The 26,001-nt window shown below is 36.4% G+C and overlaps 1 protein-coding gene across 2 annotated transcripts; it reads right to left on the bottom strand.

Annotated features, from left to right (window-relative positions):
- Nucleotides 1–2,084: 2,084 nt before the first annotated feature.
- LOC149827419 (zinc finger protein BRUTUS-like) lies at nucleotides 2,085–25,660 on the bottom strand. Of its 2 annotated transcripts, none has more exons than XM_090019348.1 (14): nucleotides 25,056–25,660; nucleotides 22,967–23,176; nucleotides 9,551–9,745; nucleotides 9,149–9,462; nucleotides 8,800–9,037; nucleotides 8,558–8,726; nucleotides 7,228–8,424; nucleotides 6,846–7,017; nucleotides 6,516–6,737; nucleotides 6,277–6,414; nucleotides 5,342–5,576; nucleotides 5,148–5,207; nucleotides 3,521–3,592; nucleotides 2,085–2,935 (listed from the first exon to the last, which is right to left on the bottom strand). In XM_090019348.1, exons 1-14 carry the CDS (start codon nucleotides 25,413–25,415, stop codon nucleotides 2,834–2,836), a joined length of 3,684 nt encoding a protein of 1,227 aa, XP_089875474.1. In that variant the 5' UTR covers nucleotides 25,416–25,660; the 3' UTR covers nucleotides 2,085–2,833. The 2 variants fall into 2 exon arrangements, with proteins under 2 accessions (XP_089875474.1, XP_089875473.1); XM_090019347.1 differs by having other exon boundaries at nucleotides 7,228–8,478.
- Nucleotides 25,661–26,001: the final 341 nt, after the last annotated feature.

A 26,001-nucleotide genomic window follows, 5' to 3' on the forward strand; every position in this document is an offset into this window, starting at 1 on the left:
TAAAAAGACCACAAGTTACTTTTTTATTTTGGGTTTTAACTACTTTATTTGTCTAAAGGTCATTAGAAGTGCATTTTTGCTGTTTTTTTATTTAAAGAAGTGGGTTAAGATAAAAAAAAAGTGTATTTTCATATTTTTTCATTAAAGAAAATGGGTTAAGATAAAAAAAGTGTATTTTCATAATTTTTCATTAAAGAAAATGGGTTAAGATAAAACAATATTTATTATGAGTAAAATTATAAAGCTACTCTCCAAAAAAAATTGCCTTGGAGAGCACCGCCTCTCTACAACCCCCGCCAACTTACCACGAAATTAGATTCATGAAAATTAAAGATTTATATCAACGTAGAAATCCGGCTCCACTCCTCCAACAAAGATGGCATAAGATGATCTGACATGGCAATGGAGCACTCAAATAATGAGTGAAAACCGACTAAAAATCAAGTGCATCTATTGCCATAATATTATTGTTTATATAATATGAAAATATGAGTCTTGTGACATGTTCTTAATTAAAGATATTTAATATTCTGCATTGTTCTTGTGAGATAATTGATGTTTGATGATGTCTTATCTGCTATCAAGTAACTGGCCCATCTAATCATATGATGTTAACTAACGACCACAATTGAGATATTTTGGCGACATCATGTGAAAGGAACTCTAATCAATTGAGACATCACAAGTTCAAAACCCATGGTTGGCATCCCGTGGCTCAATGTCAAAGCTGAGTGTACTCCTTGGAGAGCAAGAGGGACCTCAATGGTTTTACCAACCCGAGGCCAGCCAACGTGTGGCCGGTGATTGTAGGTGAAGGAAGGAGTACATTGGATTATCCCAAAAAAAAAACATTGGTGCCACGAGCCAGTTGTTACAAAAGTGTTTATTCAGGTGGCAGTTTTATAGTTGTAATTTCAGTGATTACCATTTTTGGAAGCTAGATGCCCTGAAAAGATCATTGTTATTCAAAGTCCAAGATTTTTGGGTTCCCAATATTTGTCTGACAGTTTAAAAACCTGGATCCGGCTTTTTCCAGAATTTTCTTGAAATCCGAAGGGGAGAGATTTAAGCTGCAAATTTCCAAGCATGAATCAGATGACCATTTTAATAGTTTGATAGGTTCATGAGCTTTTGAACAATAGGAATGGGGTGATCTATTAATATAATTTGCATACTTGCTCTGAAGGCTGGCCATGTGATAAGTGTGACCCTCTTGAAGCACCTGTTTAAGCTATGAGGAAACTCTCCGCTACCCTTTTCACTAATTCCTTACAAAATCAACCAGATGTAAGATGGTACAAGAGAACATTTCATGGCCTAAAAGTCTGGTCATCATCAATTGAAGATTGCAGTCTCTCTGATTGACATGTAATCATCACAATCTCCTCTCCGACCAGTTTATTGACTGATGTATTCAAGATTACAATCTTTCTGACTCTTTGACTAACACTGCTTAATTTTGTCATTAAGTAAACTTGGGGGTGTTTGATTGCACGGACATGCGGGACACCAAATGTGTCCCACGGTGTTCCACCCCTCCCCTTGGATCAGTCAGTGGGTGTCTGGGATACTTGGGACAAAAACAAAACAAAAATAAAAAAAGAGAAGCAAAATACCTGGGACAAAAACTTGACTTGTCCAGGACACCTTCGCACTTGGCCAGAGCTATCCAAACAGGCCTGTTCTATGCAGTTTTGTCCACGCAATCAAACACCCAGTTATCTATGCCTTTGAACGTTGAAATCTTGGATCAATCTCCACCATGTTGTGTATCAGGTCGCACATGTTTGTTAGTGCTTTCTGCTCGAGGAGAATGCTAATGGACATGAAAAGATTATGAGTTTTGTTTTGATATTACCTTAATTACTTGGACTAATTCAAAATTATCTATACACTTGACTGCACAAATATATGCACGAAGACACCATAAGGTTTAATTAATTCTTTTCTCCAGGCAACATGAGGAATAACCACCACACGGCCCATGAACTACTGATCCAGCTTTCAAATTTGAACCCTAGAGGATCATTAACTGACACTATACTAACAAATGTAGTAATTCGATCAATCTAAAGGCGAGCATAAGCACAGGAAAATTTAATATCAACATTTCATAAGAATATATCACAGGAAGTATCATAAAGAATTCCCACAGCATGGGAAACTAACATTGATATTTCATCGTGCTGCGCTGATTTTGTTTAAGACTTTTTCAAATTTATATATTTGAGCTCAACATTGTAAATTATAAAGAACTTTGGATCAGATCCAGTATTGCTGGGGTAATCATTTCCAGCTACCATAACAGGTTAAGCAGCCACTGTACAGGTGAGAGATTCTGGTCCTTCAAATGGCTGCTGCACTCCGCTGCTGAACGCCTGCAAGTAATCTGTCTAATCTCCAACTCTATGCTAGTTTATACCTGCTGCAGTATCCCAACTTCACCTTTCTAATTGCCAGCACCATTGTTTCAAAGCAAGCTTCATGAAATCCAATTCCGATCAACAGTACTTGATGCATCTTCTGGTTTTTCATGTGCAGCAATTCACACCGCATCGAGCAACTCCAAATAGCTGGTGTCATATATATATATATATATATATATATATATATATATCGAGAGAGAGAGAGGGGAATTGAGTATATCATCAGAGTACGTGACAAGTTGGGTGCATCTATGTATGTACAGACATACGAGCTAAACAGGAACTGGCCACCATCAAACCATGGAGAATTTTTCCTTTCTTCCAACTTGCCCTCAACTGCAGGCTTGCATGGAATGTGCTGTTGATCCCTACATCATCTTCCAAAAGATGGAACTCAATGTTCTTGCTTATATTACTCTAGTATTATATGAACCACAAAAGCCACATTTATGGTACAGCCAATGGAAGCTAGACATCCCCTTCTTCTCGCAGTCATTGCAGAGAATTTCCTGAAAAAATGATCAATAATTTGATATGAAAGTTATATATAAATAAACAGGACACCAAGATTCCACAGTTTCTATCAGAGTTTGACATTAGTTTCAATTCTGTTTAACAATGATAATTTAACCCGTTCCACATTATAAATTTTGATATGATTTCAAACAAAAGCATTATCCTTTTAGTCAGTAACCATCCACATAACGCTTCACCTATCTTCATTGCAAGCCTAAATCAGTGTGTCGAGCATTGACCTTGTAGGATGACCTCAACCAGCCTGGACCCTTTCATGGACAAAAACCACCGGTGCCTTCTTGCATGCCTGCCCTAACTTACGCAATTTTTACTTGGTTTAAGATCCCAACCCCTCACCCTCCTCCACTTCACCCCATCCCCATGCCCCCCAACTGGGACACTCTTAACCTGAAACTAACACCCATCATCCTAGACGGATGCCTAGAAAAAACCAAAAAGTAACTGAAGATGCTGAAAAAGAAAAAAAAAATGTTTACCAAAATCATAAACCACAGTTGTAGAAAACATACACATATTTAGCCATGCAGGTGCTTTTCAAAGAAAGGGTATTGTTTTACCTGATACTGATCTTTATATTCATCAGGAAGCTCTTCTGCAGCTAACAAGGCATCAAGCATGCCAAAGTAGACCTGAATGATAAGTGGCATGATGAGGAGATAATCAACAATGAAAAATGATTACAGAAAAACCAGACTATGCCTCAATTCCTTTTATAATCATGAAGTAAATGCACATAAGGCAATAAAAAACATCACTTCAATTTGCTCTGCCAACTAGGCTGGATTGGACAAAAAGAAACAAGGATTAAACAAGCTTTGCTAACCTTGGTGCAAAAGAACCAGAACACCTTGAATGTAAGTATAAACCCATTCATTTCCAAATAGCATGGCAAATGCCTTTTTTTTAAATAAAAAAAAGTGGAGAAATGCCTCACTGTTGGGCTAAGCTACCTTTTTTAATAGCATAGCAAATGCCTTTTTTTTAAATAAAAAAAAGTGGAGAAATGCCTCACTGTTGGGCTAAGCTACCTTTTTTAATAGCATGGCAAATGCCGACTCTTAAAACAAAGGCATCCAGAAAATGCACTTCTTTCAACCCTTTTTTTTATGATGAGGAACCCTCGCCAAGAACCGGGTAACTTAATGGGGGTCACCGACACCCAAGCCCTTACAGAGGCCACCAGTTAAAGGCACAGTGAGAGTCGAACCTGGGATGAACAGGTCAGCACCATCTCCCCAGGACCACAGCCACTCGGGCGACCCAGGTGGGTGTTCTTTCAACCACTTTTCAACAAACACACACATTAACATCCTGGATCCCTCTGTTTCACAGACCAAATTGACACTTCAAAATATTTCTCAACTAGTTGAGAATCAGAAATTAACTGTTTATTAAAAAAATTTGCATCATAACTTCAAAGTCCAATATGAAAACTCAAAGAGCAGTAGACACTTGCTAAGCTATAATACTTTTGGTCTTTGGTTGAGAAACTGAAGTTTTAAATATCTTGTAAGGAGGTTGAGTAAATACTCTGGACACCATTTCAACATCCAATGCTATCAGTGAAAATCCACTAAAAGTTTAAACAAATGAAGAACCTCCACTAGAAGAGATACACAGAGAACAGTTGTAGATGAAAGTACGCCATATGTGATAAGCACAAACTATGCTGGGTAACAAATTCCATAAGTTCACACAAATGCCAGACAGCAGCAGCCCATTTTATCCATGCTAACTGCTATCATATTGATCAAAACCAAAATAACAACTCAGCTTTTTCACCAGCTTGATGTTGTTCAAAATAACACAGACCAAGTTCTCAACCTTCTTGATCTAGAATGCATTCCAAAATATTCACAATTTTCTTTTAGACATTCATAGTTCAGCATCCTGACAGAGCAAGCAATTAACTACAAAAGTATTTTGGAGGTACCCAAAGTAGAACTTCACATGGAATGCCTAAAGCATATAAAGTATGCAAGATACCAGAGAGAGAGATCTTCCAAAAGTACAAGTTTCCAACAAAAATTATCCAATAGAAACCTGTGTATTTGTTACTTGTCCTTATATTTTAATTTTTAGTCATACATCTAATGAAAAAAATAAAACATTTTTGTTTTCACCATCCATCATCTTATGTAAAATTTCTTTCAAAGTTGCTAGGAAACCATAAAGTTTACTTACAGCCATATCTCCCAAAGATTTGCAGCAAATCGGACACGTATAATGAGAGCAAGTGTAAGCCTAAACAGAAGAAAACAAAGACGCGCTTGTTTATCAATCAAATTAACGAAACAAAAGGGTCATGAGTGGCAAAAGTTAACATATCAGTGCTTGGTAGTTATTCAAGAATAAAAATGAACCCAATAGCCTAATACCTGAAAGCATGCTGAATGCATGAAATGACCACAAGGAAGAGCCTTCACTGATGCACTTGAGGTGAAGAGGAAATCGCAGCAAATTGGACAATTTGCCTCCAGACCTTTTTCCCGACATTTGTGCTCTACCAATTGCATTCCCAGGCAACAATTGCAAGTCATGCAATGGAAGAAGTCAATACCTAGCCCCTTACCGACACGACATAGATTACAAAACGGGCAATGATACACTGTCCTGCAGCAAGTAAAAAACTGTTTTAGACCATCCAAATAGAATTCAGGATGTAATGCAGCATAGTTGATCCTTTACATATTCTCCCTGTACAAATGTTTCAACATCTATATCTTGTTACAGGAAACCTAAAGAAGCCTACTCAGGAGAGGTCAAAACTTGCATTTAGGATGCACAGTTGAGGACCATGATCACAGATGTATTCTATAATATAATAATAACAACAACAACATTAGAAATAATTGAAGGCACAGCTACTGAAGTACTAATGCCAACAGAATAATAACCATTTCATGGGTAGGAACATGCTCCATCGACTTAATATTTAGAGGTTCCATTCAAAGGGGAGTGGGGGAGGACAAGTCATTCACGGGGTTTCACAAAGAACAGAAGACCGTAATCAAGCAGTTATGTAACAGATATCGCTTGAACTCAATGAAATAAAGATGTTCAAGTATGACCTAACATGAAATATTTATCTCATAAACCATAGGCAGGTCTTGCTCAACGAAATCAAGTTGTACAATGCAAACACTACCCATGAACCTCACAACATGCATTTGCATGCCTTATAGAAACAAAAGCAATCCAAGCTTTGAAAATTGAAATCAGTTGAGCATTCACGCAGATTGAAGTTAGATTCATTTTCTTCAAACAGCAATTTTCTAATAGCGGCAAGGCATCAACTAAAATTCATTCTGACCTTTCGTCATCAAAAAACTTGCAAATATTGCAAAAGTACTTTGCCATAGAAAATCCATCACATGAGGGTGTCACACATGTTGGCCCAACAGGCTGAATTTCCAAACATTGCATACACATCATCTCCACTGTCGCTCTCCTGCAAGAATAAAGAATTAATATAGTTTGGTTCTAGCAAATAACTACTGTTTATATTAGAACAGTCTCCAGCAACTCAATCACAAAAGATAGGAAAGAAACCTGTCCATTGAATGATCACTGACTTTATCATGACAAAACCTGCACGTGAACAACTTGTTGCAACAAGCAGCAACAAGTTTACAGTTCCGTTTGTAGTGTTCACAACCAAATATCTTATTTTCCTCATCTCGAAACAAGGGAGAGCACCCAGGTATGTCATCACCATTTGTAATTTCTTCTTCGGTTGATTGAGGTAACTTTTGCTGCGAAGCTATCCAACGACTAGGAGAACCAGAAATAAGCTAGTTCATCTCCATCCAAAGTACACAAGTGGAATGCTAGATTTTGTCACTGAGTCAAAAGCAAGGTGGAGGTTCCTGGAAACCTTACCTGGTCATAAGATTCTGAATAAGATAAGCCTTCCTCCGTGGATCTAATGATGAATCTCGAGAAACCTTCCTTATTTCTGATTCAAGCTCATTTTGATTCATTCTGAAAATATCCTTCCATCCTGGCTTGAACATTTGGTCGCATTGATCCAGATTTACCTGGATATCTTTACCTGGTTATCAGAAGGATGAAAACCATCAGAAAGCATCCAAGGGCACTATTTAACTACCAGATATGCATTACATAGAGAAACTTTATTCACACATTGTTCATTTTATTCATCATAACATGTCAAAGAAACTCATTGTTCATTTTATTCATCATAACATGTGAAAGAAACTCAATCCAAAAGGCAAATCAATTAACTGAAAAACAGCATGACCTTGTGTAGGATCACTGCCATCTGAAGCTCTCGATGAAGAATTCTTAGGGTTTTCTTTCCACCATTCATTCAGCCACTCACTAAACATGGTGTTTTTGGTTGCATGCTTCCATGTGTCCATCATTTTATTCTGCTCCTCCTGGGTGAGAGCAGCCGTCACCCATGGCAACATTGATTGAAGCACCTCTGCTCCTGTAGTCCCAATAATACGGCCTACAATCTTATCCTGCTCCTCGAGAGTAAAATGTCTATCAAATAATGGCCATAGTTCAAGCTCTTCTCTGAAGACATGCTGGTCCAATGCAACTCTTAGTGATTTGCACATGCCCTGAAGTTTTGTTGCAAACTCATTGTGCTTTCTGATCCAATGGCTATCATGAAAGTTGGACATACCAAAACTATTTAAAGTATCATCCATGCATTGTTTGACATCGTTAAAGTCGTCATGCAGTTGTGATAGCTCAGAAAGAACAGCTGATATATCTGCAAATAAATTCTCCTCCTGTTTATGATCGATGGTATAGGAGTGGCTAACATTATGAAGAGACTCCTTAGATTCCAAAGCAGGAAATACAATTTCATCTTCTGCATTACTATGAGCTCTGTACAAGCCCCACAATAGACGAAATCGACCACTGAATTTTCGGAGAAACTTCTCATCACAGTCGGTGAGCTTTCCAGATTCAACATCCAAATATTCTAAGTCTTTTCTGATGGCTTTGTGAAATTGGAAAATGTTGTCAATGGGCCTTGAAGCTTGTCCAGTGTCAGAGGAGCCCATCTCTGACTGCCACGTAAAAAGGCTGGAACAAAGGGATGGCACAGAAGAATTATATGACAAAGAACGCAAACACTTTGCAGTAGTAATTGAACTTTTCCCACGATTGTTGCCACTAACTCCCAAGGCTGGCACACAACATGGTTTACTAGTAGTTGCCTTCCTTGAATTGACAGCTTCAGAATGGTCATTATCGTCAACATCATCACATTTTTCTGCAAGGTTGGCACGCTTCAGTGGCCTTATACATTCATCAGCCAACAGACAAGGCTCCCCTTTAGACCCCAAGGGAGGAACACATGCGCAACATTTTCCCCCAAAATCTTCAACTTCATTCAACTTTTTTAGGGGGCAACCACCAACTTCATCTGAAGATAAGCATATGAACCCTTCAGCACGAGAAGGATCCTGAACACGACCTTTGCATGCCCAGCCAGAAAAAAGCGTAACAAGTGCAATATCAGAATGAGGAGCTGCATAAAACATAAAAAATGCATGTTTAAACGCATAATTTCAATGCATAAAAAATACAAAAACAGATAAATATGCAACCTGCCAAACGCATATTCTGGAGAACAGTTTTTGCTTCCTCTTCATTTAACGAGCCAACTAACCATGGTAAGACACACTCCACCAATCTCAGTGGCATCACACAAAGGCTATTATACAGAAGCTTTCGTTGTTCTTTGTGACTGAAATGCTCGCGTGCAAGAGGAAGTACCTATATAAATATTACATCAATTTCTACCTCCAAATGCTGATAATAAAAAGAGAACAAAATGATATTGTTCAACCTCAAGTTCCTCATTTTGAAAGTGACGCTGTACAGTATCCATTATTTGATCAGCTTGTGCACATAATTTTCTGTAAAATTCAGCTGTAGTTGAATTGGCTTCTGCATTTTGAATGTCTTCAATGAGGCACCTAATCTCATTGAACTGATTCTCTTCTTCTGCATGTTCCATGACAAAAGAAACTCCCTTCTTGACTTTTGTATCAACAGCTGGAAATATGACCCTGTCTTCGGCAATACTACAAAAAAGAATAAGACAAATAAATAAGGCATAATGAGCTACAGAAAATGAACATCACAATAAATGAACATAAAGTCAGTGGAGGGCCTAAACAAGAAAGATAATCAACCTGTGAAAAATGCAGACTTCAGCAATAAAATGTAATCTTTCATTGAACATTGAAAGATCAGAGAAATCTCCTGAAAGTTGTATCTTTCTTGCCTCCTCTGCAATATTCTTTAGGTCTTTGTTTATGGCATTATGCCAGTGCAATATTTCATCTATAGGGCATGGTGCACCAGGATCAGGTGTCAAGCTAACAGGTTGTTTCCTTTTATAACTTTTGGGAGATTCACATGTATCCATTGTGCTCTTGACCTGAAAGTCTTCACATGCCTTGCTTAACTTGGTTGAATTTTTTCCATCCATCCAGTTGAATACAACCTGTATTTGCAATATCCTATGATAATAAGTACTTTGTACACAAGAATCAGGAAGAAACCAACTTAGAATTCCTCAGAAGCAGTATTACTTGTTGAAGAAGCTTTTCTTCAGGAACTATCTTGCATAAGCACTTCCGCATATCATGTTTCTCCTCTGTTGAAAGAGAAGATGAGATCCATGGCAGAAATTCAGCCATCATGCTCACTGGAATACTGCACAAAAACTGCCAGACTAATGCAGCCTGCTCTTTAAATGAGAACTTCTCAATGAGCAACGGGAAGACCTGCAGCCAATCAAAATCCAACAATAGCAAAAAGTGTGGATAAGATTAATCTTTAAAATATCTATGCAATTTCAATCGCAGATTGAGAACGTATAAAGATTAAATATTACATCATTGAGCATAAACAGAAGTACGGAAGACCTTCATTTGTATCTGACGTGATAAACAAAATTCATGGAAGACCTTCACCAAACTAACTCAAAAGTTCACATGATTTAACATCATTTTGCAATCAAACATGTAGTATTCTCAATTCTAAGGCTAACTTTTCCTATCTGTTCTGGCCATAATCAACCAAACAGGAATCCAAAAAACAGGATGTTTCAGACATAAGAGGAAAAGCAAACATGGATATCTGGTCCCTATGATCGAATGTGCTCTCAAAATCCAGCTCATATTGGGAATGAGTTTGGACACAAGCCTGGAGCTTGAAACCAACTAAATGCATGACCAGGCCCAACCACCAGATAAGCAGGCTGGGCTTGTGCCTGGCTCCCTTTTCTCCATGAATGTTCACCCAATTGTGAAATAGGTTTGAGGCCATTTTAGAGACCCAGAGCAATACATTAGCAGGCGAGGCCATGCTGGTGGACAGTTCTTCCCTAAGCCCGCCAGGATTTTATGTGCCCTACATGAGCACAGGTGGTACTGCTTGACATCCATGACTATGAACAGATTATGCAGAATGGCTGTGTATAAATGCCCCACCTACCTGTATCAATGTTGATACCCCCTGGTGGAGGTGCAGGGTTCTTCTTGGTTCTGCCATTTATGACATATTTCAACAAATAACCACAAACAAGTATTGATACAAAACCAGATATAGGCTGCATCCATCTTTTGGAAAATGCTAATGTCACGCCACATTGACCATACCTACATCCATCCAAGTAGGGATGGGCAACCCGTTGGGTACCCAGCCCAATGTTCGCCCTGACATGCAAGACAGGGAGACACACACAAATATTGATGCAAAACCAGATATACCCTGCATTCATCTTTTGGAAAATAACAATGTGATGCCACATTGACCATACTGACATCAACACAAGGATGGGCAACCCATTGGGTACCCAGCCCGATGTCCACCCTTGCACACACACAGATGAAAGACAACGGTGATGGCAAGTTTGGGCAACTGAGTTGTAAATATCCTTGTTATGCAAACAAATAATTTTGATTTTATTCTTATCTCTGAAAGCATAGCCACAAATATCAGTGATCTTTTCAAAATAACCCACTTTTGACATGATATTACTGCATTTTTTTTTCATAGTTACAAACAATCTTCCTTATGTTTTACATAGTTTCCTAAATTGTTTAACTCATATATAGGATAACATTTTCCCAGAAGATAATTCATCAATAGATTTTCCATTGCCCATAAAATCCTGGTACCGAGATTTGTTACATTTACAGGAACATGTTTGTCCTTGACCAAGCTGACTATGCCCTTCTCAGGAAATCCTTCTTGATCTTTCTGTCTACAGATTAGTTAACTAATTGATCATGGTATATGCAAGTTCATTTACCTCCATGCCTTCCACCCAACAGCTGTCTTTATCCCACCTCTGCCTTGAGGGAAGTAAGCCCTTCAGAGTTGCTTATTATCAATCTTCATCTGCATTGTTGCTCTTCTACCATCCCCCAAGCCACCACCTTTTACACCCCGATGCCTAAAAGACCTGATGATGGCTCCTACACTGCACCCTTTACACAACCACATTGATGCTCCTTTAAGTCTAGGTCATGACAACACCCAACCCTCTTCTAGTTGGTGCAGATACAACTCAGGTATGGGTAGCAACTTTGACAGATTTGCAGCATTCAAGGGACTTAGGTTGTGAATGGGTGCATCCAGATCAGACAAAGGTCTACTCACAGCTGACCTGATGAACACACTGAAAGATTCAGATCCAGATTTAGATCTATGTTGGTCACTGCATCCACAACTAAGTCCATGCTCAGCTATAAAGCAGCAAACCAATGAGAGAGAGAGAGGGCCTGAGGGATTGTTAAGTTGCATAACCTTTACTATATGCATTTGGACACTATCTTGTACTAAATGTGGGTAATTTTTTATCAACCTTAACAATTTGTCAAACATTTTATGCACTACACAGCACATGCAACAATGAATATACCAACACAAAGCATGTCCATCAAGAACCATAGATATATAGTCAAAAGCGCAGACTAAGCACCGACTAGTCCGCCTAATTGGCTTAGGCGTAAGTAAAATGCCTAGGCTTTGCAATTCCTAAGTGGGTACCTTAAAATGTACCAGTTTTGCTGACTAGGCATTGATTAAGGTACTTAGTCAGCAACTAAGCTGCCCACGCCTAGGCCAAAGGCAGTTTAATAATTTTATATGTATATATATAACATACAAAGGGGGGGTTATTTTTAAATGATTATGCTTTTTATATATGTGTTAATTTGTTTTTGATGATTTTTTTTGTTAAAGGTTAAAAGTGGGATATATATGTGTGATTTTTCTTATATACGTGTGAGTTTTTGTAAATTTTTCTATAAAAGCCTGAAAGCATGTTTAGTATTACTGATTATGTAGTATGTTATTTATATATGTATGTGTTACTATGCTTCTATAAAAGACTAAAATCTCGGTCTTATGATGGAAAAGGAGATAGAAAGAAGAAATCCACTATTGTATACTACAACTATGGAGAACCTGGACATATTAAGCCATATTGTCCAGAATTTAAAGCTAAAGAGGAAAAGAAAGTTACTTCGGTGGGTACTTCTCAAGAACGACAAAGAAAGTAAATCCATAAGAAACATGTCACTATCTCAATTAATGGAATCCTTACAACCTCCCCTCAAAGGTTTCTCCGCAATTGATGCCGCCATCCCTACTTCATCACCCCTTGGTATAACTCCTTGGCTCCTAGATTCTGGTGCTTCATTTCATATGACCTATAATAGTTTTATACTTACTAATCATAGTATTGATTTAAGTAAAAAAAAGTGCTTTCACTGTGGATGGTACTTCTCTTGATATTAAAGGAATTGAAATTTTTGAAAAATCTCTAAATTTTTGTGTTTCAAAAATAAGAATTATTCAAAAACTCAATTTAAACCTATTTTTTGTCTCACAAAACACCAATCAAGGTTGTAGTACTCCTTCATATCTGACCAATGCTTAATGCAGGATCTCCAATCCGAGAAGCAAATTGGGGAAAGGCATAAAGAATAAGACCTCAACTACATGGATCGGTTAATTATTCAAAAGAAACCCCTTTGTCTCAATATACAAAAGTTAGATTTAATTTTATGGCACAAAAGAGTCAAAGACTAGGTCATCCTAGCATTACTAAGTTGTCTAATATATCTCATTTGAGAAATTTTTGTAATGAAAAAATCCAATGTACTGATTGTATAGTTGCAAAAATGAAATCTATTCCTTATCAAGAGAAAACCTTTTTTACTTCAATGCCACTTGAATTAATACATTTTGATATTTGGGGCCCTGCCCCATTAAAATCTAAAGGTGGATATGCATATTACGTTATTTTTGTGGATGACTATTCTCGATATACATAGATATACTTTCTTAGGCACAAACATGAAGTATTTGAAAACTTTAAATTTTTTTATAAATTAGTTACAAATCTTCTCAAGACAAACATATCTATCTTTCGTTCTGATTCAGGGGGAGAATACATGTCAAATGATTTTAAAAGTTATTTTAATTCCAATGTAATCTTACATCAAATGTCATGTGCAAACACACCTCAACAGAATGACTTAGCCGAACGAAAACATAGGCACAATAGAAACTACGAGGACAAGTTATCTCCAAGGATCATCCCTTGTATATTTCTGGGGTATGGTGAGAGTCAAAAGGGATTTCGATGCTATGATTTTGAAAATGATCAATTCTATGTTTCAAGAAATGTTACCTTCTTGGAACAAGAAAGTTTTTTAATAAAGATATGCCTAAGAGAGAATATGAATATATATTTTTAGAATTAGATTCTAAGAATGATAGTGATTTGATATTAGATGAGAATCTTATTGATAATGATGAACTTCAAATACATGCTTAGCATGGTGGACATCAGGATCACTCAAATATTATTCAATATAAAAGAAGACAAGAGAACTATCATCCTAATGCCTTAGAAAAATATTCCAACCTAGAAGATCAAGAAACTAGAAACATTAGGTACTCCAAAAGACCACATAAAGTACCTCATAGATTTGTAACATGAGTCCTTTGCTCCTCAATATGGAGTCTGTCTAGCAAAAAATTTCTCCTATTTCGAATCAGGCAAAATGCTATGTGTGAAGAAATAAAAACATTAGAAAAATCTAAAACTTGGAAATTGACCAACTTGCTACCTGGAAAGAAATCAATAGTATGTAGATGGGTCTTCAAGGTTAAAACTAAGAGCGACGGAACTTTAGAAAAACATAAAGTTAGGTTGGTAGCCAAAGGATACTCACAGAAATATGGGATAGATTACGATGAGACCTTTGTCCCCATCGCTAGAATGGCTATTGTTAGAACATTTATAGTTGTGGTTGCTATTAGGAAATGGCCTATCTACCAAATAGATATAAAAAATGCTTTCATTAATAGAGAATTAAAAGAAAAAGTTTATATAGATCCACCACCAGGATATGAGGTTCCGTTTGGAAAAGTTCTTCATTTTAAAAAGGCCTTATATGGTTTCAAACATGCACCAAAGGCCTAGTATGATCGCTTTAGTTCTATTATGACTAATCTTGGATATTTTTCATGTTATACTGATACTACATTGTTTGTTAAGAAAATTATTGCAGCCTGCAGGTATCGTGATTTAATTTTCTATGTTGATGACATGATCATAACTAGAGGAGACAAACTAAGAGTAAATCATATTAAGCTTATACTCAAACAAAATTTTGAAATGATTGATTTATGTTTTCTCATATTCTTCTTGGGGATTGAAGTAGCCTATTCTCTGCGAGGATATTTGTTAACTCAATCTAAGTTTGCTACTGAGATTATTGACAGGACCAGATTAACTGACGAGAAAATAGTAGACACACCCGAGGTTATCAATTCAAAGATGAATATCGATTATGGAACTCCATTGGACGATCCCACTCCATACCGACAGATGATCGATGCCTTGACATACTTGACTGTCACTAGACTAGACATATTTCATACAGTTCATACTGCTAGTCAATTTTAGCACTCTCCTATCTCAGTCCATATGAGTGTTGTTATGCGTATTGTTAGATATGTTAATAAAAGATTATTAAACTCTTCCTCCTCCTCTCTTGAATTGGTTGCATATTCTGACTCTAACTAGGGAGGAGAACTTAATGATAGATGCTCAACCACTGATTTTTGTGTTTTTGTACGAGATTCATTGGTGTCCTGAAAATGTAAAAAGTAACATAAAGTATCTCTGTCATCCACAAAAGCCGACTATCGTGCTATGGCCACCACAACATCAGAGATTGTATGGTTGAAAAGCTTACTAGAAGACATGGGAGTACTATCAACATGTTAAAATGTATGATTAAAATGTATTTATATATATACATACTTTTGTAATTAGTCATAACCCATAAGGGTATTTTGGTCTTTTTATCATATGTGACTAGAATAGTCCACTAGGGACTATATTGTAATTTTTCTTATTTTTATTTTTATTTATTCTTTATTCTTTATTCTTTATTCTTTATTCTTTTTAACCAAGGTTAGTTTGGGCATCCCATAGAGCTATTGGGAGCCACCCCAACGGTGGGAGCTCCCAACAGCTCTATGGGAGCTCACCCTTGGTCTCCCTTTGTGTATAAATAGAGAGTATTAGACCCTTTTCAACTTAATGCTTTTTTGAAGTTATCTCAATAAAGGCTAGTGTTTTTATGTGTTTGGCTTAGCCTTATTAGCACTCTTGTGCTTGTCTTCTTGTGTTTGGCTCTTTGTAAGCCTTATTAGCACTTTTGAGTTTGTCTTCTTGTGCATTGCCTCTTGGCTCTTGTACAGTCTCTTAATGGACTGTTTTGTGCTTGTGCACTTGTGTTTCGTTACATGGTATCAAAGCCCATTGGGTTCTTTCGATCTTGGAGACCTTGTTCGTGGTGATTGAAGATCGAGTGTTTGTGATTAAAGTGTGTTGCTTCCTCTTCTTTTTTATCCAACTCTTTTTCATCATGGAGCATGAAACAATAATAAAGCTCTCCTACAAACTCAATGGAACCAACTGTATGATGTAGGCTTCCAACATGGAGAATCACCCTAAAGGCAAGAAACTTTAGGGATTCGTGATGGGTACTACTCTTGAACTCTCTTTAAAGCTTACCAAAATCAAAGAAGGTTTTGAGAAGGCCCTTATATAAGATAATTGAGATAAAGCTATCCATGAACACCAAATAAAAGCAGAAGATTGGGAAAGCAATCATGCTAAAATTTTGGCATGGTTCATGAACAATGTTGACTTAAATATGTGTGTCAACATTACTAAGTTTAGAAGAGTCAATGAAGTTTGGTTCTTTCTTAAGGGTATGTATACCCAAAAAGATCTTTCTAGACAATATTTTGGTCAAGATAAGATTAGAACCACTAAACAAAGAGACGTGTATCCATAACTATTTTAGTGCTTTGTCTCCTCTTTGGGACGAATGGGCACTACTTGAGCCAAAATGGGTGGCTCCCAAAGATGTTGAGCTTAGAAGAGAGAAAATTAAAAATGAGCACTTCTTTCAATTCATTCATGGTCTAAGACCTGAATTTGAACAAGTGAGGTATTCTCTTTTTTACAGATCAAAGCTATGCCTCTCAAAGATGCTTTTGTCGAGGTATGCCAAGAAGAAACTCTCCTTAGCATGACTAATAAGAGTGATGATGTTTTGTCCGTTACAAGGTTGGGTACTAATGTAAGGGCTTATAAGTTGCCCCCTCTGTAAAAAATAACTATAATAATGCAACCAACTATAATAATGGACATAGAAAGAGTGTCATTTGTCACTATTGTAATGAACTGGGATATATTAGACCAGTTTTCCCAAAGCTTAAGGCCAAATCAATTTCATTGGAGAAATCACACCCAAGAAAGAAAAATCTAGCAAGAATGGAGGAAATATCAAAGACACTCTCAAATATCGGAGACACTTCAACAACTTCTCAAATCATCTTCTACTTCGGGTGTCGCTATTGCATCTTCTCTCTCTCCTCTAGGTATGTGGATTCTTGACTCGGGTGCTTCCTTTCATATGACCTCTCATAAGAATCTCCTTTCCGAAGTTTGCACTAATTTTATTTTATCTTATGTTTCAACCACCAATGGAACTTCTTTGAAAATAAATAGTATTGAAACTCTTGATTCTAAAAAATTTCAAAATTCTCAAACAATTCTTGTTTCAAAAATAAAGGTTGTTTTAAAATTAAATTTAAATATATTTTTCGTCTCTTAAATTTTCAACCACGGTTGCAAAATTTCTTTCTCATCTAAAGATTGCACCATGCAGGATCTCCAGTCAGGGAAGTTGATTGGGCAAGTCATAGGAGAGACGATCTTTACTTTATGAATTTTTTGTCACTTCCACCCAAGTCATTTTGTAATTATATACAAGACAAAAATATTGATACTTGTCATAAGATACTTGAGCATCCTATATTTTCAAAGATGTATCTCTTTCTTTTTTGAAAAATATTTGTAATGAAAAAGATATATCTTGTAAAGATTGTATTTTTGAAAAAATAAAAGTTATTCCCTTTCCTTATAGATCATTTGTTTCTACTCGACCTTTTGAATCAGTGCATTCAGATGTATGGGGTCCTTCACCAGTCATATCAAAAGGAGGTTACTCATATTATGTCATTTTTGTGGATGATTTCACTAGATACACATGGATTTATTTTCTAAATCTTAAATCCGATGTGTTTTCTTTCTTTAAGGAATTTTATATAATAGTTACGAATCAATTTCTTAGTAACATATCCATACTTAAATCGGATTCGGAAGGCGAGTACATGTCAAATGACTTTCAAAACTACGTGAAACAAAATGAAATTTTTCTTCAAAGATCTTGCCTTAGAACTCCTCAACAAAATGGGTTAGCGGAAAGAAAACATAGATATATAGTAGAAACCACTAGAACCCTTCTCATTCCTAGGGACATTCCAATAAAATATTGGGCCGAAGCCATTTTCACTTCAACGGACTTAATAAATAGAACACCTTCATCTTCTTTACAAAATGTCTCCTTATTTGAAAAACTTTTTAAAATGACTTTCGATTTTAAAAGATTAAGAATGAATCTTTGGTTGTAAGTGTTATGTGCTTATTCATAAAAATGATAAATTATCTTCAAAATCCATTGAATATATTTTCTTAGGATGTGAGGAAAATAAAAAAGGGTATCATTGTTTTGACCCAATAAACAATAAACTCTATATATAAAGATGTCACTTTCCTTGAAAATGAAAATGGATTTGATAGCAAAGGAACTAAAAAAAAATTGACTATTCATTTCTATTTGATCTATTACCAAGAAATGATGAGCTTAACTCTATTGATGTACTTGACCCTTGCTTGATTGATAACTATAATATTGAACATTTGGTTGTTGATGAAGTTGGTCACCAAAATGAAAGTTTAAATGAAAATGCACCTAATGATATGTATGTATATACTCAACGTGGTTAAAGTGACCATCAATGTGCACTTGACAAGTTCTCTCAAAACATACCTTTAGAGGAATCCCAACTTAAGAGATCGAATTGAATCTCTAATGCTCCTAGTAAATTTGTATCATATGACTCATTCTCTCCTAATTTTAGAGCATGTTTAATAACTCTTTACACTTATTATGAACCATCTTATTATAATGAAGCCAAACAATAGCCTCATTAGAATAAAACAATGGAAATAGAACTTAATGCTTTAAGGAAAGTCAACACATGGGAATTTTTCTCTATGCAAGAAACCTATAGGATGTAGATGGGTGTTTAAAGTCAAAACCAAAAGTGACGGATCATTAGAAAGGTATAAAGCAAAATTGGTTGTCAAAGGATATGCCCAAAAATATAGAATAAATTATGAGGAAACATTTGCCCTTGTCACAAGAATGACTAGTGTTTGAACCCTACTTGCCATTGCCTCTATCAAAAAATGGTTCATCTATCAATTAGATGTTAAAAAGTCATTTTTAAATGAAGAACTTGGTGAAGAAGTTTACATGGACCCCCTTTCAGGGGTTAATATAAATGAAAAATTTTTAAAACTTAAAAAGGCCTTGTATGGTCTTAAACAAGCCCCTAAGGCTTGGTATGATAAATTTAATAATGTTTTGATTAATTTGGGATTTATCACTTGTTATACTGACATTGCTCTCTTTGTTAAGAAAACATGTACAAAAATTGTGATGCTTCTTCTATATGTTGATGATATAATCATCACAAGTAATGACAAAGAAGTTATTAAAATTAAATCTCTTAAAGAAAAATTTTGATATGTCTGACTTAGGGTTTTTGAGATATTTTTTAGGAATTGAGATTTGTTAAAATGTAAAATACATATTTATATAATAATAATATTATATTGTTATTATATAAATTTGTATATATTTTTGTTTTTTTTATTTTAACTATCTAGTTCATTTTGAACTAGATAGTTTGCTTTCGGTCAAGTTTCGGTTGAAACTTGACCAAGCATCTAGCTGTTGGAATTAGTCCAACGCCTAGAATTCTAGCTGTTGGAAGTAGTTTCAATGGCTAAGAGGAGAGCGCCTTATGAGCTCTCCTCCTTTTCTCTTATAAATAGGGGTGCATCCCCTTTTGTAAAATCATTCACTAAAAATGTTTTTTAAGCATTTGTTCTCATAAATAAAGCTTGTCATTTATTTCTTGTTTTTCCATTTATACCCTTTTTGGGGTCTTGTATAAAGTATCTTTTAGATACTTTCTTTTGAGAGATTCAAGTGCATTCGTGGAAGACTACCATTTCATTACATGGTAGTCTTCCACGAATACAAGACCCAAAAAAGGCTATAAATGGAAAAACAAGAAATAAATGACAAGCTTTATTTATGAGAACAAATGCTTAAAAAGCATTTTTAGTGAATGATTTTACAAAGGGGGATGCACCCCTATTTATAAGAGAAAAGGAGGAGAGATCATAAAGAGCTCTCCTCTTAGCCATTGGAACTAGTTCCAACAGCTAGATGCTTGGTCAAGTTTCAACCGGAACTTGACCAAAAGCAAACTATCTAGTTCAAAATGAACCAGATAGTTAAAATACAAAAAATAAAAATATAAAAAATATATACAAATTTATATAATAATATTATTATTATATAAATATGTATTTTACATTTTAACAAGATTGTCTACTAACCCAGAGAATATAATATCTCTCAAATGAAATTGGTTGCTGACATATATGCTAGGTTGGGAGTTTTAGATGAAAAGAAGGTGGAGACCCCAGAAGTCATAAATGTCAAATTAAGACTTGAAGATGGTGTATTGCTCAAAGATTCTACTCCATATCTCCAATTGATTGGATCTCTCACCTACCTCTCTACCACCTGATTTGATATCTCTCATACGATCCATGCAACAAGTCAATTTCAGCATGCTCCTACTACAGTGCACATGATTGCACTTATGATGATTGTTCGATATATTAAAAATACAATCTTGAAAAGGCTTTTCTTATCCTCTTCTTTTTTCTTAGATTTAACTGTTTATACTGATGCAGATTGGGGTGGTAACCTAAATGATAGAATCGCAACTACTGGTTTTTGTATTTTCTTAGGAGATTCCTTAATTTCTTGAAGGTGCAAGAAAAGAATAGAAGGTCTCGATATCTTCAACTGAGGCAGAATATCGAGCAATGACTACAACTACAATGAAGTTGGTATGGCTAAGGACTCTTCTCCAAGACATGGGAGTTTTCATCTCCAAATCTTCGAAGATGTGTTGTGACAACAAAAGTGTCATTTACATTGCAAGTAATCACATCTTCTATGAAAGAACAAAGCATATTGAAAATGGACTGCTACTATGTACGTGATTAGTATCTGAAAGGAATTATTAAGTTGTCGTAAGTCATAACAGAGTACCAGCTTGCAGTTTTTTTTACCAAAGCTCTTCCTACACCTCCATTTCTTTTTCTTCTTAACAAACTTTCGATGATCTCACCGTAAGTTTTGGGGAGGGTGTTAAAATGTATGGTTAAAATGTATTTATATATATATGTATTGTATACATATATATTAAAATATATATGTATACTTTTGTAATTAGTCATAACCCATAAGGGTATTTTGATCTTTTATCATGTGTAATTAGAATAGTCCACTAGGAACTCTATTATAATTTTTCTTTTTTTCTTTTTCTTTATTCTTTTTTACCAAGATTAGTTTGGGCATCCCATAGAGCTATTGGGAGCCACCCCAATAGTCATAAATATGACCGTTGGGGAGCTCCCAAGAGCTGTATGGGAGCTCCCCCTTGGTCTTCCTTTGTGTATAAATAGAGGGTATTAGACCCTCTTCAACTTACTGCTTTTTTTAAGCTATCTCAATAAAGGCTATTGTTTTTATGTGTTTGGCTTAGCCTTATTAGCACTCTTGTGCTTGTCTTCTTGTGTTTGGCTCTTTATAAGCCTTATTAGAACTTTTGTGCTTTTCTTGTGCATTGCCTCTTGGCTCTTGTATAGTCCCTTAGTGGACTGTTTTGTGTTGGTGTACTTGTGTTTCATTATAAAAAACACCATCAAAATTATGTTGTGATAACAAAAGTGCATATACATTGTTGGAAATCATATTTTTCATGAGCGTACTAAGCACAACGAGATGGATTGTCATTATGTCAGAGAAGAATTTTTTTAGAAGACTATTTCGTTGCCACATGTCGTATCTGAATATCAGCTTGCGGACTTCTTTACTAAAGCTCTTACTTCTCCTAGGTTTCATGTTTTGTTAAGCAAACTTTTGGGGATCACACCATAAGTTTGAGGGAGAGTGTCAATGTATGTAATCTATAGGGGTATTTTAGTCTTTTAGTGTGTAAGGGTATAGTGGTCATTGTACATGTATTTACTTTTTCTTTTTCTTTTTCTTTTTATTTCTTATTTTTTGTAAATGTACTTTTGAAATAGGCCATGGGCCATTTTGTCTTTTGGCTAGAGAGTCGCTGGGATCTCCCCAACTACTATATGTTTTTCCCTTGTTGTATATAAAGGGGTTGAAACCCCTCTCTTATGTATGCTTTTCTCAAGGCATTTCTCAATACAAATCATATATTTTTATGTGTTTTGTGCCCATAAGTGGATGATTTGTATTCTATTGATTGACCCATAAGTGCTCATTGTATTTGTACTTGTCCATAAGTGACATTTGTTGAACTCTTGGTGTTTCGTTACAGATAATGTGTGAACATATCAGACCTGTGGAGAGTAGTCTATTTTCCTTTAAATTGTAGGTATTGTACCAACATTAGAGTGCTTCTAGGTTTCCATAAATACATAATATACAATAAATATGTTTATCTACATTTTTTCATCTTCTCCCATGTGGATTGTTAAATTGTATAGGTATATACATATGTATATACTATATACATAGTTTTATATATATATATATATATATATATTATATTTATTTATTTATAGCTGATTTGTATATGTAATAGGTTATGCCCATTAGGGGCATTTTGGTCATTTCAATGATATGTAATAGGTGGTGCCCATTGGGGGCACTTTTGTATTTATTTTTGTTTTTTTATTTTCTTTTGTTCTAGCTGTTGGTACTAGCCCAACGGCCAGTTGGCTAGCCCCTCTTGTGTATTGTGTTCTCTATAAATATGGGATCTCCTTGTAATGCTTTTCTTAAGCATTTTTCATTAATATAATTATTTATTTTTATGAGTTCTTTCCCATAAGTGGCTTGTGTTCTTGTTTGTATTGGCCCATAAGAGGTTTGTTGTATTTGTGCACTTCTTTGTATTTTTGTAAGCCCATAGTGGCATCTATTTGTGCACCTTTGTGTTTCATTACAGTGGATATGCCTACACATCATTCTTGAATATTAAAATCTTGTGTTGCAATTTTCTTAATTCAAGAAAGGCTGCATCAAGGTAAAAACAACAAATGGGTTCAAATCTACAATATTTGCAAGCTGAAAGCAAGCAACAATTTATGTGAGACCTCGACACCCTTCAAATCCCTTAAAAATCTGAGAATCGTATCATACCTGTTCTTCTTCCTTGGACATATGCTGAGTAAGAGATGTCTGAATGGCCCTAGTGCATCCCGCCAATTCTCTCCTGAAACTGTCATCATCTAGCAAGCTAGAGTTTAATAACTCAAACAAGTGATCAAAAAGGTCAGTTTCCCCTTTATGCTCCAATGAGTATGTTTGTGCTACATTCTTCACACGTATATCAAGCGCTGGAAAGATCACCTGTGTCCAACAGAACATTTAACATAAACTGAAGAATAGCATTAAATGTTGCCAGTCTACCACAGTGACTTATCACTAAGACCACTTGCAAAACTAAACCAATCCTTGGGAATTCAATTTAAAAGGAAACAAGACAAATAAGAAGAAACCATAGAAAGTAACAAATCAACTCTTGGGTTGCATGACATGCACTAGTATATGAGCTCATGAATCATGACTAAGTTGCTTATAAACCTGCAAACATACCACAAACCAACTAACCAATTGTAACTGTGTCCGGACCGCGACGTGAAACAAACACTTTCTGAAATGCCCAAAGACTGAAACAGAAGACCAGGCATATTCAAACAAATACCAGGAATGTTTTTTACAAGTACTTTCATAAAGAAATACAGATGCACGTCTATGCACACCACCAGAGACAAGGCTTCTTCAGTTAACATGTAACTCATGATTATATGGAAACTAGAAAAAATAAAAGAACTGACCATAAACAGACTAACGTACGCAAAACCAAATGGCTTCTTATGTGGAGGATCAATCCACGAATATCACCAGACTTCCCATCATTTTCGATTCACCAAACTGAAAGATGTTGCATGATGCAGGAGTTATCAACTATAAATCACAATTAGACTTTCGAAATGGCTTAACCACATAATGAGTTTTCTTCAATGGGATAGCTAAAATAACCACACTTTTGGACTAACAAGGTGACTTGTATCACCATGGTCATGCATTAAACTCCTGCTAATATTTCCAACAATAATCAATTACACAAGTTAATCACCAAGAAGATTTTAGCAACAAAATCCCAATCTTATAGTCTGAAAAGCAAGAATATTTCTTTTCTTCTCTCGGGAGCAAAAGAAGTGAGCACAAACTTTACATATCAGCACACGTAAATTCAATATAATATGATTCATTGCATGCTGCAAATTCCTCAAGAAACAACCAGGCAAATCGCGAGTTGCACAGAGTTCTGGATCAAATTACCAACATAAGCACACCATTAATAAGGCAGAAAACGACCAACAGACGGAGAAGTCTTCCACCAAACTATCAAAAATGAATTCTCAACAAACATCACTAAAATCCCCAATATGAATTCATATGCTATTTTCAATCATCAATTCACGAAACTGAAAGATATTGTATGAAGTACGAGTCATGACTCATGAGCAATAAGTCAGAATTAACCCTTTGAAAAGGCTTAACCGCATGATTGATTACCGTCTTTGGGGCAGTTAAAGCAACCACCCTTGGACTAACAGGGTGACTTGTACCACCATGGCCATGCATCAAATTCCTGCTAATGTTTACACTAATAATCAATTACATATGTTAATCACCAAGAAATAAGATTTCCGCAAAAAAGAAAGGCCCAATCATATAACCGGAAAAGCAAGAATTTTGTTTCTCTTCTATCGGGAGCAAAAGAACCAAGCACAAACTTTACATTTTCCCACATGCATATTCGATATCATATGACTCATTGCACGTTGCGAATTCCCCGGGCAGCAACCAAGCGAATTGCATAGAGAATTAGCAACATCAGCATACCATTAATAAGGCAGAAAACGACCAACAAACGAGAAGTCTTCCACCAAACTATCAAAATGAATTCTCAACCTTACCCACTCGGAATAAATTGAAAAACACGAAGAAATTGAGAAGGAATTCCCAACCTTGTGCGCTCAAAACGAATCAAAACGCCGCAAAACTGAGATTATCATTGATTGAAAGAAAGCAAATCGAGAATGACTGTGCACTCAGAGCATATCAGAAACGATACGGACTGCTAATACCGTCCCGAATCGCTATAATTTAACAATTCCGGAGGAGAGCCTAAAGAGGGAAGGGCGGGCAAATGGAATACCTCATCCTCGGCGATAACGTGGTGCTTGTAGATCATCCGGAGGAAGTGGTACCGGCCGAGGAGGGCGTCGATGTCGCCGCCGGAGTCGGTGACGAAGTCGAGGGCGGCGCGGTGGAGCCTGTCGAGCTCCGACCGGATGGCCTTGTGGAAGAAGAGGAACATGAGGATTGGCGACCTGTGCGACGACTTGAGAAGGTTCTCCTTCACCGGAGACGACAACGACGACGTGGTGGTGGTGGTGGATGACGAGGACGACGATGGCGAGGGAGAGTCGACCACCGACGGGTTGTTGATGGGTCGGACCATCTGCTGAGAGAGCACTTTGTCGCTATGCTGCAGCCCCGCCAACGGCGTCGCCATCACCCAACCGAGGAGACTCTCTCTTTCTCTCTCTAGAAATTAGTAGAAGAATTCTGCAGATCTTCTTCCCTCCATTCTCTGTTTCTTCTTCTTCTCTCTGTTGATCTATTTTCTATCTTCTTAATTCTTTATGTTTCTTTCTCTAGGTTTTGCCCAACAAGTGCGGAAGAGTCGGATCTCTCTCTCTCTCTTGTTTGTTTCTGGTTCGCTCGGCCTTCGTGTTTCTTCATTTCTCTTTCTCTCTCTAGAAAATTTTTGAAATTTTTTCGATTTTTTTATATTGGGGAGGAGAAAAGAGGGAGTGAGAATGAGATGTTTTTTTTTTTTTATTTCACCGTGCTATCGATAAGGTGGATCTTATATATAAGGTACGGCTGATGTGGCACAGATAGTGCCACGTCGGAAGAAACTGCCACGTTAGCTTTTAACCGGGTCGACGTGAGCCATGTGAATTGTGAATGAGGAGATGAGGCTGAGACGAGTTGCGAGTTGACACGTCAGCGGGATCTTGTTTTTTTTTTTGTTTCGGGGTTTCTACTCGGCGAGTTTTCTGGAAAAGAGAAAAGATCGCCGGGTTGGGGTGCGG

This window comes from Nuphar pumila, chromosome 10 (genome assembly GCF_984573655.1).
Source record: "Nuphar pumila chromosome 10, dmNupPumi1.hap1.1, whole genome shotgun sequence".
NCBI classification, from domain to species: Eukaryota; Viridiplantae; Streptophyta; class Magnoliopsida; order Nymphaeales; family Nymphaeaceae; genus Nuphar; species Nuphar pumila.

Coding starts and splice junctions, on each gene's coding strand:
- LOC149827419 (XM_090019347.1), bottom strand. CDS start 25,415: ATGGCGACGCCGTTGGCGGGGCTGCAGCATAGCGACAAAGTGCTCTCT. Junction 7,018..7,227: donor TGGCAGTGATCCTACACAAG/GTCATGCTGTTT, acceptor TCTGATAACCAG/GTAAAGATATCCAGGTAAAT. Junction 5,577..6,276: donor AAGTTTTTTGATGACGAAAG/GTCAGAATGAAT, acceptor TACTTGCTGCAG/GACAGTGTATCATTGCCCGT.